The sequence below is a fragment of the Sminthopsis crassicaudata genome, chromosome 2 (genome assembly GCF_048593235.1).
Source record: "Sminthopsis crassicaudata isolate SCR6 chromosome 2, ASM4859323v1, whole genome shotgun sequence".
In the NCBI taxonomy this organism is placed as follows: Eukaryota; Metazoa; Chordata; class Mammalia; order Dasyuromorphia; family Dasyuridae; genus Sminthopsis; species Sminthopsis crassicaudata.
The window spans coordinates 493,516,994-493,533,047 of record NC_133618.1 but is presented as its reverse complement, the minus strand read 5'-3'; the positions used below and the strand labels follow the sequence as shown (position 1 = coordinate 493,533,047).

At 41.2% G+C, this 16,054-nt stretch overlaps 1 protein-coding gene across 2 annotated transcripts in view; it reads right to left on the bottom strand.

Annotated features, from left to right (window-relative positions):
* SLC12A3 (solute carrier family 12 member 3) overlaps nucleotides 1-16,054 on the bottom strand; it is a 48,546-nt gene that overhangs the window by 31,594 nt on the left and 898 nt on the right. The window contains exons 2-8 of one of the 2 annotated variants that reach the window (XM_074293469.1): nucleotides 15,483-15,629; nucleotides 8,739-8,814; nucleotides 8,004-8,099; nucleotides 6,418-6,557; nucleotides 5,869-5,979; nucleotides 4,887-4,998; nucleotides 4,299-4,429 (exon numbers count right to left, since the gene is read on the bottom strand). In XM_074293469.1, coding sequence (XP_074149570.1) covers nucleotides 4,299-4,429; nucleotides 4,887-4,998; nucleotides 5,869-5,979; nucleotides 6,418-6,557; nucleotides 8,004-8,099; nucleotides 8,739-8,814; nucleotides 15,483-15,629 — 813 coding nt within the window. The remainder of the gene's footprint in view (nucleotides 1-4,298; nucleotides 4,430-4,886; nucleotides 4,999-5,868; nucleotides 5,980-6,417; nucleotides 6,558-8,003; nucleotides 8,100-8,738; nucleotides 8,815-15,482; nucleotides 15,630-16,054) is intronic. The other variant, XM_074293471.1, reaches the window with a different exon arrangement.

The window sequence follows — 16,054 nt, the reverse complement described above, 5'->3', positions numbered from 1 at the left end:
AGGAAGGAAGGAAGGAAGGAAGGAAGGAAGGAAGGAAAGAAGGAAAGAGGAAAGGAAGGAGAGAACAAACGAATGAAAAAAGTTGTGTATGCTGCCTAAAATTCTGAGCTGGGTGCTAGACTGGGCTTTGGGGAAGGATAGTTCTTAAGCCTGAATGGAACAGAACTGACTTCTATACAATCAGGAAAGGGATAGAAAGGAAAGGTAGGAACACAGGATCATTAGCTTATAACTAGAAGGAACCTCTAAAATGTTCATTTAGTCTAAATCCCTTATTTTACAACTGAGCATATTGAAACTCAGAAAAAAGGAACTTGCCTCTGTCTTCAAATTACTCTTTTGAGCTTTTCACTGGTCATAATGCCCTATATGGACTGTCATTAAAGCTTGAAGAAAAAGTTTAAGTTAAACAAAAAGTCAGAGGAGGACTGGCAGTTCTTATCACATTGGGAATGGGTTAAAGAGGGAATAATACATACATAAAATCTTCTAAATTTATAAAGAAATGAGAGGTGGAAGGATAGGATGGGGAGAAGGATTTAGAAGGGTGTGTAGATTAAGGTAAATGGGATAAAGAGGGAGGAAAAGAGTGGGGTAGAAGACAGGGGAGGGATTCTTGGATTGGGGTAGGTTAAGTAATAGCAAGGCAAGATACTGGAAAGAAGTAAAGTAGAGGAATTAGTAAGGAAAGGAAATAGAAAAAAGCAGACCTAGTAATCATTGATCTCAGACAAAGTTAAAGTTAAAATAGATTTAATCAAAAAAGAAAAACAGGAAAACTATATTATATGCCAGCCCTATTAATCAATATTGTTTTAGACTATTTAAAATATCCAGGTAAAGTTGGAGTATTACTATGAGATGATTTGGTGGATTTAGAAAAATATGGAAAGATTTTGACTTATCAAGGCTGATATTATCCACCTTCAGATAAACAGAGGATAAATAGGTATAGTACAAGTTTACGTGGATATATATATATGAATGTATATTTACATATATATGTATATGCGTTTGTGTATATATATATGTACATATGAGAGTGTACATATGTACGTGTGTGTGTGTGTGTGTGTACTTAACTGTGGCCTGCCTGGGAGAGGTGGAGCATGGAGGGAGGAAAGGAGGAAAAGAATAAAATAAAACATGCAAAGCAGAGAACAAAAGAAAACGTATAAGGAAGCAAAGAGAAGATGAACAACTCTGAACACTATGTGTAGTATTTATTATATAGACTTTCTTGAAATGGAAATTTATTGTCTCATATTTTGAATCCTCTCTTATGTTCTGTTGTCCACATGGCAATGATTTTTTTCTTTTTCTGTTTTTTTCTTTTGTGTTCAAGTTTTAAATAACTAAATAAATAGAGAGGCAATACACAGTATAGTTACTAGCACTTTTTTTTTCTGGAAGGATTTGAAGAAATTCCTGTGTTTTCTTAAGGTATTATTACAGGCAAATAGGATGTTTGGATCCTGATCCTGGCTTTTCTAGCCTTGATGCCCCTGCCATAGACAAGGCCTTAGCCTGGGGATGGCAGATGAAAGAGGTTAGACTAGTTGACCTCTAATATCACTTCTAGCTTTACAATCTTTAGATCATCTAAGGAAAGGAAAGGCCAACAATTTCTTAAAATTTTTCAAAAATAAAATTATTTTAAATTTATTTTTTATGACAGCTTAGCTGATGCACTGGACAGAGCACTGGACTGAGAATCAGGCTTCAGACATTCACTATGTAATTATGGGAAAGTCACTCCCCCCGTTTGCCTCAGTTCTCTCTTCTGCAAAATGAGCTGGAGAAGGAAATGCAAACCTCTTTAGTCATCTTTGCCAAAAAAAATCCCCATAAACCCAAGTGAGATCATGATTGAAACACAACTGGAAAAACAATTTTCATAATTCCACAACCTATCAGTGTCCCCAGGTACTCTGGTACAGCGTCATATTATTTTCCCAGACTGACTGTATATTACCTTCTTGGGGCATGGGAGATGAGGAGAAAGCTGGCCCTCAGTCTGTTCTTTACACGTGACATCTCATCTTCCTTCCCCATGTCTTTGCAAACACAGCATCACATGTCTAGGCTACGCTGCCTCTTTGCCTTCACCTCAGACCTCTCTTTCTTCAAGATCTGACACAAGTACTGCCTCCTATATGGAGTCTTTCCTGATTCCCTGACTGCTGCTGTCCTACCTCCCTGATCCTGTATAGAACTACCTTATATTTATTTTATACTTATTCTGTATAAACTCACAGACTATCAGGTGAGACAGCATATATACATACATACATATAACTACACACATATATATACATTTACCAACACATTATGTAATTTTATATATAATATAAGTAGCATGTTATTGTTCATTTGTTTCATTATATCTGATTCTTCATGACCCCACTTAAGATTTCTTGGTTACCTTCCAAATACAATCCTTCCTTTGCAACAACAACAACAACAAAATTCGGTTCTGCACATATATATTGTACCTAGGATATACCATAAGATATTTAATATGTATGGGAATGCCTGCCATCTAGGGGAGGGGGTGGAGGGAAGGAGGGGAAAAATTCGGAACAGAAGGGAGTGCAAGGGGTAATGTTGTAAAAAAAAATTACCTATGTATATGTACTGTCAAAAAAAAGTTATAATTATAAAATTAATTTTAAAAATTAACAAAATTAATAATAAAAATATTTCTTGGCAAAGATTCCAGAGTGGTTTACCATTTCCTGCTCCAGCTCATTTTACAGATATGGCAAACGGTTAAGTGGCTTACCTGGTATCAAACAGTAAGTAAATGTTTGAGGCCAGATTTGAATTCAGGAAGATGAATTTTCTTGACTCCAGGCCTGGCACTTTATCTACTAATCCTATTTTATATATAGGCATATATGTATATACATAAAGGGCTTTGTCAAGTTTAAAGAACTATGTCAACTTTATTTATTATCATTGTTATTTATTATTATTATTATCAGTACATGCATTTTTTCCCAAATAGAATGTGAGCTCCTTGAGGGACAGGTATTATTTAATTTTTTCTAGTAGCATCTGGCACATATCAGGCATTAAATAAATGTTTCTTGGGCTTTGACTGAAGGCCGGCTAAACAAATGTCCAAGGACACATGTTTGGGTTGGGTTTGTAGCATGAATTTATATTGATACAAATTACCATGTTACAACCCCAAACATTTGAACATTTCTGGTATGGGGCCTTGGGACTCCAGCTAATCTCCCTGATGGCAGGGACTGACTCTTTTCCTCCTACAGTGGGAGGTGGGATGGAGCAAGGAAGAACCTGGAGTTAGAGCCGGAGAGTCAGTCTGGGGTAGGGAGAAATAATGGTGACTCAAGATTCAGGATTCGAGTTTGAATCTTAATCCTGCCACTTACTGTGTAACCTTAAGTAAGTCACTTAAGGTCAGCTTCTTCATCTGTAAAATGACCTCTAAGGTTCCTGCCTTCTTTAGACCCATGGTCATATCCCCCTTGATCCCTTGTATAACAGCTCTGCTCCTTTCTACCAGTGTGAGTTCAAGCAAATCACTTTTTGCTATCTGAGCATCAGTTTTCTCAGCTGTAAAATTGACAGGGTTTATATGAAATGATCTCTAAACTTTGTACACAGGGACAACAAGATCATGTGATGATCAATTCTGGTGGATTTGGCTCTTCTCAGCAATGTGGTGATTTAAGGCAATTCCTTGGGATAGAAAGTGTCATCCGCATCCAGAGAGAGAACTATGGAGACTGAATGAAGATCGAAGCATTTTTGTTGTTATTTGTTTGTTTTTTTCTTTCTCATAGTTTTTTCCCTTTTGATCTGATTTTTCTTGCAAAACATGGCAACTATGGAAATGTGTTTCAAAGGATTGCACATATTTAACCTATTATCCGATTGCTTGCTGTCTTAGGGAGGAGGGAGGTAAGAAAGTGAGGGAGAAAATTTAGAATACAAAGTTTTACAAAAATGAATGTTGAAAACTATTTTTAATGTATGTATGTATGTGTATATATGTGTAAATATATATATATATATATATATATATATATATATATATATATATATATATATATATATATATATATATATATATATATATATACCATTGGGAAAAATGTTCTCTAAGAGCTTACTCTAATTCTGTGATCTTTCTCTTCTATTGCTGATAGGGCCACCCTCAGAACTGGCACACAGTAAGTGCCCAATAAAGAGCTTCTCATTCACTGACTCTAGGAAGGAGAGTGGGAGGGATTCCAGATTTCTGCTTTATGGTAACAACTCACCTTTAAGTCCCCAGAGATGTTAGCACCTGCGAGGATGCCAGTGGCTGATGGAAAGAAGATTGAGAACATTCCAAAGAAGCTGCCATCTATGCCCCTCCAGTCTGGCACTAAATTCTGGGCAAAAATGTCACCTGGAAAAGTTTAAGCTGGGTCAGTCCCTTCCTCCTGTACCAAGGCCATAGGGAAGAGGGCTGGCTTTTCCACAGCCATTGGAAGTGGGACAGGGCCATCAGCAGGGTACCCAAAGGAAAGGATTTCTAACACAGCACACAGGAGAATCCTAGAGCTAGTGGGAGGTCAGTAAAATCACCCTTTTCTTTTTACAATTGAAGAAACTGAACCCTAGAGAGGCAAGGGTCACATAGCACTTAAATGTCTGAGGAAGAACTTCCTGACTCCAGGTCTGATATCTTAGGACTACACGCATTGCCTCTCTGTGTAGGGAGAGTTCTTGGGACTTTAATTGTCCCCAGACCCTAACCAGCATCAACACTGCCCTTGCATCTCCCCAAGACTGGGCCAGGCTTTATCCCAGGGCCAGGGCAGAAGTAAGTGCCAACCCCTTCCCACCTCTGCCCTCAGACATACTCCTGTAGCTGAAGAAGCCCTTTGATGCCTTCTCCTCGGATGGAGGAATCAGTGTTCCCACGAAGTAATTGGCAAAGGAGACCATGATGACCAGGAAGAACAACACCTGGGCCTAGAAGGGCCAGACATTGGGCTGAAAACCTGGTGGTAGGAGTGGCCAGTGTAGACCCCCCTAAACATCCCTCTCCCCAGAAGTGACCATCTCTGCCCTTCCAATTCAGAGAAAGGCTCACTCTTAGCAGCGTACATGGAGTTAAATCATGAACACAAACCAAACCTTTTCCCTGTAAAGCTTGTCAGGTGGAGCATTTTTATTTTTGGCAATGCTATATATATTTCGATATGCATACATCATATCTCTAGGTAGGATGTAAACACCTTGAGAAAAGGGAGACTTCTTTTTGTGTTTGGATACCTAGTCCTTCACACAATGTTTGGCACATAGAAGGCACTTGATAAATGCTTATTGAGAAAGTGTTTTATTGGGGGACCGGAGGGACTTTAAACTTCTTAGAGAGATACTCTTTATGTTATGAGCCTTGAGAAGGGGAGAGGTTGAATTAGGGCTGGGGAGAGGATGGGAATCACTTAGTGGGAGTCTCCGATGCAGCAGAAGCGTCATTGGAGCTCTCCCTGTGTACTCCTGGAGTATTCCGTCCCCAGCACTCACTTCTCCCAGCAGAAAGACCACGTCTTTGAAAACGCTCCATGCATGGTTGAAGCTCCCCTTTTTGTTCTATGAGCCTCTGGCATCACCACACTGACCACATCCTTGACAGAGCTCCACTTGTCCCTCCCAGTTAAGTCAATACTGTAATTTACCTGGACATCCTCCAAGCTTCCTCTTGGTCAGTCATTATTTGGAGTCCATCCATCCTTCCTTCAAGGCAGAGAAGGAAGCCACCTGAACTATATGGTGTGCTAGGATGCTTTCTCCCAACCTGCAAGAATCATTCCCTCCTCTCCTACAGCACTACTTTACCTTCGACTCCCATTCCATCCCAGCCAAGGAAATAGCCAACAGCACTGTGACAGTGACCACGCCGATGATTCTTATGTCGTTGGTGGGGTCCACTATGGGAGAGCCATACTCCTGTGGGACAAACGCTTCCGTTAGGTCCTCCAGACAGCCCTTTCCCCAGTCCACCAGCATCCCCTCCCACTTTAGAAACAGACGATGGCACTTAAAAATTCTAAGCTTAGAATGACCAAATTTACTGATGTAGAATAAGGGACTTAAAGAAGCTTAGAGTCATGAGGCCATCTAGTCCAAGCTCTTCCCAAATGCAACATTCCCCTAAAAGCTAAAGCTTTGTGAATTTGCCCTTAGAGCAAAACACTCCCCAAAGTAACAGAATTGGGGACTAATCAGTTTTCTTTAGATCAAATTTCCCTTTTCATTTATCAGTAATTATGTCATCTTAATAGTTATAAAAATGATTAGCTCGACCCAGAGTAACCCAAATATGGAAGAGCCTCTCAGCCTCCTTTCTATCCACGTCCCCAGCTGTCCCCAGAAGCCACTGCTTACCTGGATCAGATCTCTTACAGTCTCAGCAAAGCCCACAGTGTGCATGGCCACAGCGACAGCATTGGCAAAGGCAAAGATGAGGCCGATGGAGCCGCCCAGTTCTGGGCCCAGACTCCTTGAGATGAGGAAGTAGGTGCCACCTAACAGAGACCCAATTCCCCCACTCCAGATGAGACGCCAAAGGCTTGAGGATGGTGAGAGCATGAGGGCATAAATAAGAAAATGCTAAAAGCACAAGACTGTATGGGGCAGCTAGGTGGCGCAGTGGATGGAGCACCAACCTTGAATTCAGGAGGACCCGAGTTCAAATCTGATCTCAGACACTTAACACTTCCTAGCTGTGTGACCCTGGGCAAGTCACTTAACCCCAATTGCTTCAGGAAAAAAAAAAAAAAAAGGAATACAAGGCTATGCTCAAAGCCCTTTACTCAGAGCTAGAAGTACCTCAGAGAGTGTTTAATTCATCCCTCTCAGTTCATATATAGGGCAAACTATGACATAGAAAGGGGAAGTGATTTGGCTAAAGTGGCACAGAGTCAGTTCCAGTCCATAGGGTTCTGGACTCCCAAATGAGTCCTCTTAGATGAGTCCTCTTCATTGTATCTTACTTAGATTTGTTTGGACAGTCTAAATAGCTATGTGTTCCCATAAGTAAGTCAATTAACCTCTTTGAACTTCAACTTTTTTATCAATGAAATAAAATATATTTTCCTTGTCTACCTCATAAGCAAGTTGTGAGCAAAGTGGTATAAAGTGTATATTTAAGTGACACATAAATGTGCCTTCCTTCCCCCTAAAAATTATCTTGTATTTATATTATATATATTTATTAAGGTTCATATTGTTTCCCCTAAAGGAATGAAAGCTCCTTGAGGGCAAGGATTTTGCCTCCCCAGTGCTTAACACATAGAAGATGCTTAATTAATGTGTGATTGGGCGGCTGTCTCACCAAATGGAATGTAAGCTCCTTGAGAGCAAGAACAAAGTGATTTTTTTCTTTGTATTTTCAGGATGTAATACCGCACCTGGCACATAGCAAATGTTTAATACATTTTTATTCATTGACTGAAAAAAGGGTGTGGATAAGAATTGAGAGACCTGGGTTCTAATTCTTGGCCCTGCACTAACATTTCCTGGAGTTCTGGGAATGCATGACATCATCTACATTTGAAAGCAGCAGACTGACTTTCCCTTGTCTCTCTGGCTCACACTATTACTGAAATTATCTCCATTGGCCAAACATATTACCTAGTTTTAGGAGAAGGAAGTGTGAGCACATGATGGGCATGGAGGAAATCCACCTGGCATTCCACATTACATATGGACAGAAAATCCATGAGGATAACTGAGAGCTGACAAGGAATTAGAATTTGGGAATCAGAGAAATCCAAGAATTTCCCATGAAATTTCCCTTAGTATGATGGCTTCTTCCCCTCTTGATGATGGAGAGAAGCTTGGGGATGCCAGAATGTAACAAGAGAGTTCACATCTGGATGATCCCTCCAAGGAACCAACAACATTTGGAGAACTGGGGAGGAGGGAGAAAAGAAGTGGCAAGGAAGCAGCAGCCTAACAAGGCAGCAAACCTGACTTGACTTTGCCATTGGTGGAGATGGCGGAGATGGAGAGGCCAGTGATGGTGGTCACTGTCACTGAGAGGAGGATGATGACCCACGTCAAGACTGTGGAGAGAGTACAGGGAGTGAGGGGGAAGTCTAAGTGCCCCTTTCATGCCAGGGATAGAAGACATACTAATTCTTCATACTCGTAAAGGACTGAATAACTACAGAATTCTGATCTGACCACCTGCATCGCCCCCATGAACTAGGCCAGTAGAACTTATCACCCCCACATGAAAGAGGCAGAAAATGAGGGCCAGGGACGTACAGCAACTTGCCAACGTCGCAAAGGAAGTTGGTAATGCAGAAGGACTTAAATCTCAGCTGGGGCTCTTTATATTTCCCCATGCTGACCTCCACCACGAAAGTCCAGTGCTCTGGTCCTTCCCAGAGACAGGAGGTTCTGCCAGAAAGCATTCTACTAGGAATGCTCCACTTTCCACTTAGGGCAGAGCTAGGTGGTCCTCTCCGAGGTCACATCCTATTTTATAAAGACTTCTGACCATTCCCAATCACACACATCGCCCCCAGCTCTGAACCTTGGGGACGTCCCTAAGTCCCATTGGGGGGTGCTTCCTTCTGCATCTTGGATGACCCTTCTTTCTTCTTACAAGAGGAAAATATTGGGACAAGTGAAGGATTCTGCCCTTGTTCTGGCAGCCCCCATCTCTATCCTTCCACCGGCCTGGGGAACCCTCTTACCAATGCCAGCTTGTGCCGTGATCCAGGGCAGGCGCAGGTACAAGATCACTCCCCATATGTTGAGCATGCATCGGATCTAAGAAGAGAGGGAGAGTCACTCTCTGTAAGGAGGGCAGAAGACCCCAAGAGGACCGTGGATTTTTATTCAGGACTTGGGGGACAGGGGAATAAATAGGCTTTTACCTCAATTCATCAACAGGTCTCAAGAACTTATTGTGCACTATTGTGTGTAGCACACTAAGGGAGACACTGATAGAGATACAATATTAAGCAAAGACAGCAGCTGCCTCATGCATAGGAGTCTAGCAAGAGTATGGGACACAAACAAAGATCATACATGAACTGAAGAAGTGAAAGCAAAGTGCTAAGTGAAATTTGAGGAGGGAAAGACTTACTTGGGGACATCCAGTAAAGTTCCACAGAGGAAGTAACTTTTGAGTTGGACTTTACAGTATTCAACATGTACAGGGTGGGTTGGGATTCTGGCCACAGGGAACAGAATAAGCAAAGGTTTAGAGTCAGGAAATTTCAGGGCAAGTTTGGGGGACAGAAAGTAAACCACTTTAACGACTATAGAATTCAGTATGGAAGTTGGAAGAACGACTCCTTCATGAAGGCTTTGAAAGATGGAAGCCAGGAAAAAGAACTGCTAGCGAATGAGAAATAAGCAAACTTTTCCCCCCAGAGGAGTGATACCACCAGATACTCTGCATGAGAAAAAAACCCACTTTCTTCTGACAATGGCACGAAGGATGGAGGGGAGGGGAGAGAAGATGGAGATAGGAAAACTTTGTCTATTGGAATAGTCCAGGGAATGGTAATGAGGGCCTCTACCAGGAAAGTAGCAGTGGGAACAGAGGAGGGGATAGATGGAAGAGATACTGCCAAATTAGGCAATTTCTTAAGGGAAAGGAGAGCAACAGGCTGATCCCAGACAGTATGCTTTGTTGCCTGGCCCGTGTGGGGCTAGGCATGGGAATAAGGTGAGTGGGCACTAGAATGTCCAGGACTGGCATTAATTACACAAGACCCAGTACAAAAAGTCTGAGGAGAAACGGCCTTTGTTTTGGTGTGGGCCTGTTCACCCTCATATCTTTATCCTTATGATAGAGCTTGAATAGCCCCAATGAAATTAAATCCAGTTTATTTTTTTGCCCAGAGAGAATTAGGAGAGCAGATTGTTGGACTTCCTGGAATGAAAAGGGGTGTGTGTGTGTGTGAGAGAGAGAGAGATCCAGAGAGATGGAGGAGAGAAAGATGGGATGGGAGAGGTACATGTTATATCTTTCAAATAAAAGTAAGAAGAAAAAGAACCCAGGATGAGGCTTCACATTCCAAGAGTAGTAGAGGAAGGGGGGGAGGTAAAAGGGGAGAGGATTATAGAACTAATTATTAAAGCCAGATAAGCCGGTGCTTTTAAGTGTTGGCAAGGTCAGGATCTTTGTGGGCACCTTACAAAGGTGATGCTACCAAAGGTCCGTAGAGTCAAAGTTTTGTTTTTTCCAAAGCTTTGTGTGGCACTGAGAGCTACACTATGGGAAAGCTGAGTGCACAGAATTGATTCTTTTGAATTGGAAAAGACTTAAGAATCCCTTGGCAAGGAGATCAAATCAATCAATATTTAAAAAAATTAATTCAAACTGTTTACTCAAGGGTCAAATACTAAAGCTGAAGTTTAAATGTTTGACCATATAATGAAAACACAGGATTCATTGGAAAAGACTCTGATGTTGGGAAAGATTGAAGGAAAAAGGAAAAGGGAATGGCAGAGGATGAGATGGATAGATAAGAGTCCTGAAAACAATGAATATGAACTTGGACAGACACTGGGTGATAGAGGGTCTGGAATGCTCTTATCCATGGGATCATGAAGAGTCAGGCATGATTGCATAGCTGAACAACAAAAAAAAATTGCTTGGGGGATATCATAAATAATCTTAAGAAGGAAAGTAATAAATATTTATGAACCACTGGTACTACTGTACCAAGTGCTTTTCAAATATCTCATTTGATGGTCACAGCAACCCAGGAGTTAGATGATATTATTATTATTCCCATCTTAGAGTTAAGAAAGCTGAGGCAAATAGAATGATTTGCCCAGTATCACACAGATAGTAAGTGCCTTAGGTAGAATTTGAACTCAGGCTTTCCTAATTCAAGCCTGGTACTTGATTCCCTGCACTGTCCAGTTACCCATTAAATCCTTCTTGTCCATTACATATGGCTAAGCAATTATATCAAATGTAGATTTAAGAGAATGTTCTTAGAAAAGTAATCTATTGCCCTCTAAAATCTCATAAAAGATCTCATAGAAGGGACTTTGGGATTGTCTTGTTTTTTTTTGTTTTTTTTTTGATTATCCATTTCAACCCTACCTTCCATTCTAGTAGAGCACTGAAGAGGATGCTGGTTAGCCCTATGTGAATGGGAGAGCATGTTTGGATGGCTACCTGGGCTACTGGTTGGAAGATTTGGGTTCAAGCCCTTATCCATCCTTTACTTACTCTGTGATCTTAATCATAGAATTTGTGGACTAGAAGCAATTTTTTTTTTTTTTGCAAAAGTAGTGATTTTTTCATCTGATCTCTATCCAAAAGGAATCCCTACAATAACATTCTAGATGATAGCTCATGCAGCCACTCCCCAACAAAAAAAGAGCCATGACCTCTGCCTTGCTTTATTAGGACATTTTTGTTGGTATCAACCATTGCTCTTGGCTCTGCTCTTTAGAACCAAACAGAATAAGTCAAATTCCTCTCCTGCTAGACAGTTTTTCAGTTTTTAGAAGACAATTCTCATGTCCCTCATGAATCACTATTCTCTTATTTAAATACTCCCAGTTCCTACAACCAATCTTCTCATGACATGGACTTCCTCATCCTGGTTACCCCCCTCTACCCAGCTTGTCGGTATCTTTCCTATACCCTGATGCTCACAACTGAATACAATACCCCCATGGGGTGTGACAGGGCAAAGGAGAGAGGAACTATTTTATAGGAAGTCTTGAACTCAGAGGACTTGGATTCAAATCTAACTTCTTACATTTACTCCCTCAGAAACCCTGCACAAATCACTTTTCTTCCTTTGCCTTTGGGTCACTAATCTATAAAATGAGGTTGGATCAGATTTCTGTTTCTACAACAGATCTCATACTCTCTTTACTCCTGGAAACAATATGGCTGTCTTAGTGTGGCCCAAGATGGCACTAAATCCATCATTTCTCCAGACCTTAGTTTGCTTCTCCATAAAATGGATTCAATGATCTCTGAGATTCTGTCCCAACTCTTACGTTTTGTGTCCTAAGGTCCCTGAAGTCTCAAAGGCTCTCAGACCTCCTCCCCTTTGCCTCTCGGCTTCCTGGGTTTCCTTCAAGCTTCAGCTCCAATGTAGCCCTCCACAGAGCACCTTTCCACTAAGAGACCTTCCCTCTACCATGACTTTTCCTTTATAGTTTATAGGCCTTGGACATACAGAGTTTTTTGTTTTGTATTTTGCATGTTGTCTCCTCCATTAGACAATGAGCTCTTTAAGGGCACAAAGCATGATTCTGCCTTTCTTTTATCCTCAGTTTTAGTACAATCTCTGGCACATGGTAAAGCAGGAGCTTAATAAAAGTTTGTTAAATGATCTATTGACTACTCTGATCAGGAGACTGATTCTTTGAAACAAGGCTGCCATCTGGTGGTCTTATCAGCAACTACATTTTTTGAATTTCCTGCAAAGGCTTCTTATGTATATTTTATCACATATTATATTGTAAATTATTGGTTTTATTTTATTTCCATGTAGCTCCTTTTATTGTTTTATGTGAAATATTTCAGCATATATTATAGTAAAAGTAAACAATATACTTATGTAATATTAACATCAAATATTATGTCCAAAGATCATTCAACCATCAATGTTTATTTGTATAATGTCTACATGATTTTATGGCTGTATGCCATTCATTTAATATCCTCCTTTGATGTGAATGATCTGCTGACCATTGAACTATGATATCTTATTTATATGTTAAATATCCCAACCTGAAGAATTGAAGAAACTCGGCTGATATATATCCCAGCACTAAGCACAGTTCCTTATATGTACTGGGTGCTTAATAAATACTTGCTGATTTGAATTGGAATGAGACTAGAAGTGGTAAACCTTGTCTCTGAATTCTTAGTTCAGCCTTTATCCTGAGGCAAACATCTCTAGGTTGAGACCAGGTCTTAAATAGGACCTAGGCATATGATCAGGTGTTGAATGAAAGCTTTTTTTTTTTTTTTTCCCCTGACATAATTTTTTTTAAAATAAAGTTTTATTTTTTGAAACATATGCATGGATAATTCTTCAACATTTACTCTGGCAAAACCTTGTGTTCCAATTTTCCCCCCTTTTCCTCCATCCCTTTCCCTAAAAGGCAAATAGTCCAATATATGTTAAACATGATAGAAATATATGTTAAATCCTACACACACACACACACACACACACACACACACACACACACACATTTATATAATTATTTCACTGCACAAGAAAAATCAAATCAAACCAGGAAAAAGAATGAGAAAGAAGATAAAATGCAAGCATACAACAACAAAAAGAGTCAAAATGCTACGTTGTGATCCACACTCAGTTCACAGTCCTTTCTCTGGGTACAGATGACGCTCAAGATCAATAGAACTGGTCTGAATCACCTCATTGTTGAAGGGAGCCATATGAAAACTTTTCAATGAAGGTAATGGTAATGATAACTTCTCTATAGCCCTACACATTCTTTTAGAAGCATGTCATTATAGGATAGTATGCAAGGTTAAAGAAGAGATGATCTACTGATTTTTCTTGAGCAGCATGATGAATAGGGAAATGTGTTTACGAGAATTGCACATTTTTAACCTATATTGGATTGCTTGCTGTCTTGGGAAAAGGAAAGAAAGAGAGAGAGGAAGAAATTTTTTTTTTTTTTTTTTTTTTTTTTTGCAAAAGTGAATGTTGAAAACTATCTTTGTATGTATTTGGAAAAACAAAATACTATTAAAAAAAGAAGAGATGATCTAATCCAATTCATTCATCTTAGAGGTGAGGAAACAAGTCTAAAGAGGAAGTATTTTGCTTAAGATGGAATATGCAAAGTCAGGATTTGAAGCCATGTCTTCTGCCTCTAAATCTGTCATTCTGTCAGTGAACAAGCATTTATCATATGTGTACCACATGTCAGGCACTGTACCACATAATGAGGATATACAAAGCAAAAACAATGGCTGCCTTCAAAGAGCTCCCTCTTTAATGGGGGAGATAACATGTAAATAACTAAAGAAATATAAGAGCAATAGTTTGCATGGGGGGTGAGAGTAGCCCATTTTGTGGTTGAGGAAACAGACTCATTCAGGAGGTAAATAACATAGCTTGTAGGGGACAGTGAGGAGCCGAGTTTGTGCCTCCCTGTAATGTGAGATCCTGGAATATCAGAATATAGAATAATGAATGTCACAGCAAAAGTCTCATCTGCCTCTCAAAGGCAGAGGCTGGAGGGCGAAAGCTTTGGGATGTGTTCTCCTGAGGAGTCTTTCCTGGGATGAGCAGGCCAGGAGGTCCTCAGAAATGCCTTCCCACTCTAACAGTTCTGTGACTGCCATTTTTCTTTCAATACTTGGAAAAATCTAGGATCACACGGTGTGGTCACTTCCCCTTCTGGCCTGTCTTCTCTCTGCCTTGGTGAGTGACCTCTACATCCTCCTGGTGGCCAGCTTTGTGGTACTGAGCTTCCCTAATCTTAGCTAGGCCTCTGATGACACTTTTAGTCTGTCCCATTGGGTACAGGGGACAGAGTGCCGGACCTGGAGTCAGGAAGGCCTGAATTTGGCCTCAGACACTTACTAACTGTGTGACTCTGGGCAAGTCACGTCACTTCACTCTGTTTGCCTCAATTTATCTCATCTGTAAGATGGTCTGGAGAAGGAAACGGCAAACCACTCCAGTGTCTTTGATAAGAAAACTCCAAAATGGGGTCATGAAGAGTCAGGAGTGACTGAAAAATGACTAAGTGTTCTGCTAACTCTGGGCCTTTGAGAACTCCCTGGCCCAGGGAAGCATCAGAGATCCTTAATCCATGACCCTACCCGCCACCCAAGAACCACAAAATGCCAGATCTGGAAGGAACCTAGAACAGAGGATTTCTAGAGGTGACCCCGGTCAAGCTCTCCCTCTGTGAGTGAGGAAACCATGGACCCAAAAAGGGGAGTGACTGGGTCTCACAGAGAGTCGGGGGCGGGAATTAAATTTCCTCTCTGAGAATTTAAGCACCTGTTTTGTATGATTGTTGTTGCTATTGTTTTGGTTTATCCCATGGGCCTCTTTGGCAGCCTGGTGAAGCCTATGAACCCCTTCTTAAATGCATAAAGAAAATAAAGAAAATTTTAAAAGGCAACAATTATATTGATATGGAGTTATCGAAGTATTAAAAAAAAAAAAAAAAACTTTTGCAGAGCCGAAGAAGAACCCCTGATGTATGTCCCTGGTACCAAGAACCGTGCCTTGCACATAATACAGACTTAATGAATATTTGTTGAATTGTATTGGGATGAGAGTAGAGGATGGGTTTGGAGTCCTAGTTCAGGGTTCTTGGCACTGAACCACACTGTCTTTCCTTGGTGGGGAGGATAATGTGCTCCTAGAATATGTCAGGACAACACTTGTAATCGGTAGAACCTAAAGAGCCCTGGAGATCTCAGAGCCCTGGAGAATGTGTCCACTTACCATCACTCCCTTGACCCATCCAAATCGCACTGGCTCCTCTGGGGGCTTCTCCCCGGCTGCGCTGCTGCCATCCTCTACCAGCCCATCGGACATCTCGTGGCTGGACCGGCTCTCGAAGGCCAGGGAGTGGAGGTGGCTGCCTTCCTGCTGGGAATGCGGGGACGGGTGGCTCAGTGCCCACCTCCGGGGAAGAGGCGGGGAGGAGGAGCAGAAAGGGAATGGAGAGTGTGCTTCATGGAATCCCACCCTCCCTGGGAGGGGGAGTCAGGTAGGGGGAGCCAGAGGAGGAAAGGATCAGAAGAGTCTGTTAGATATGTCCGATGTGACTGCAGCTGTAGCACTGGCGTGGGCCAGAAAGCTTTAAAGATGAGCTGCTGAATGAGGTGTCCTCACGGCTGTTGTGAAACCCGTCCAGGATACTGTGAGTGCTGGGTATGGGGAGCCGCGGCCTAGGCCCTGGTATGTAGGCTACAGACCTTGTGGCATCTGTATCCTGACAGTGTCTAACAACGCACACTTCCTATTATTGTCTTACTGGTCTTCCCAACAGTCCTGTGAGGTTCCCATTTTAT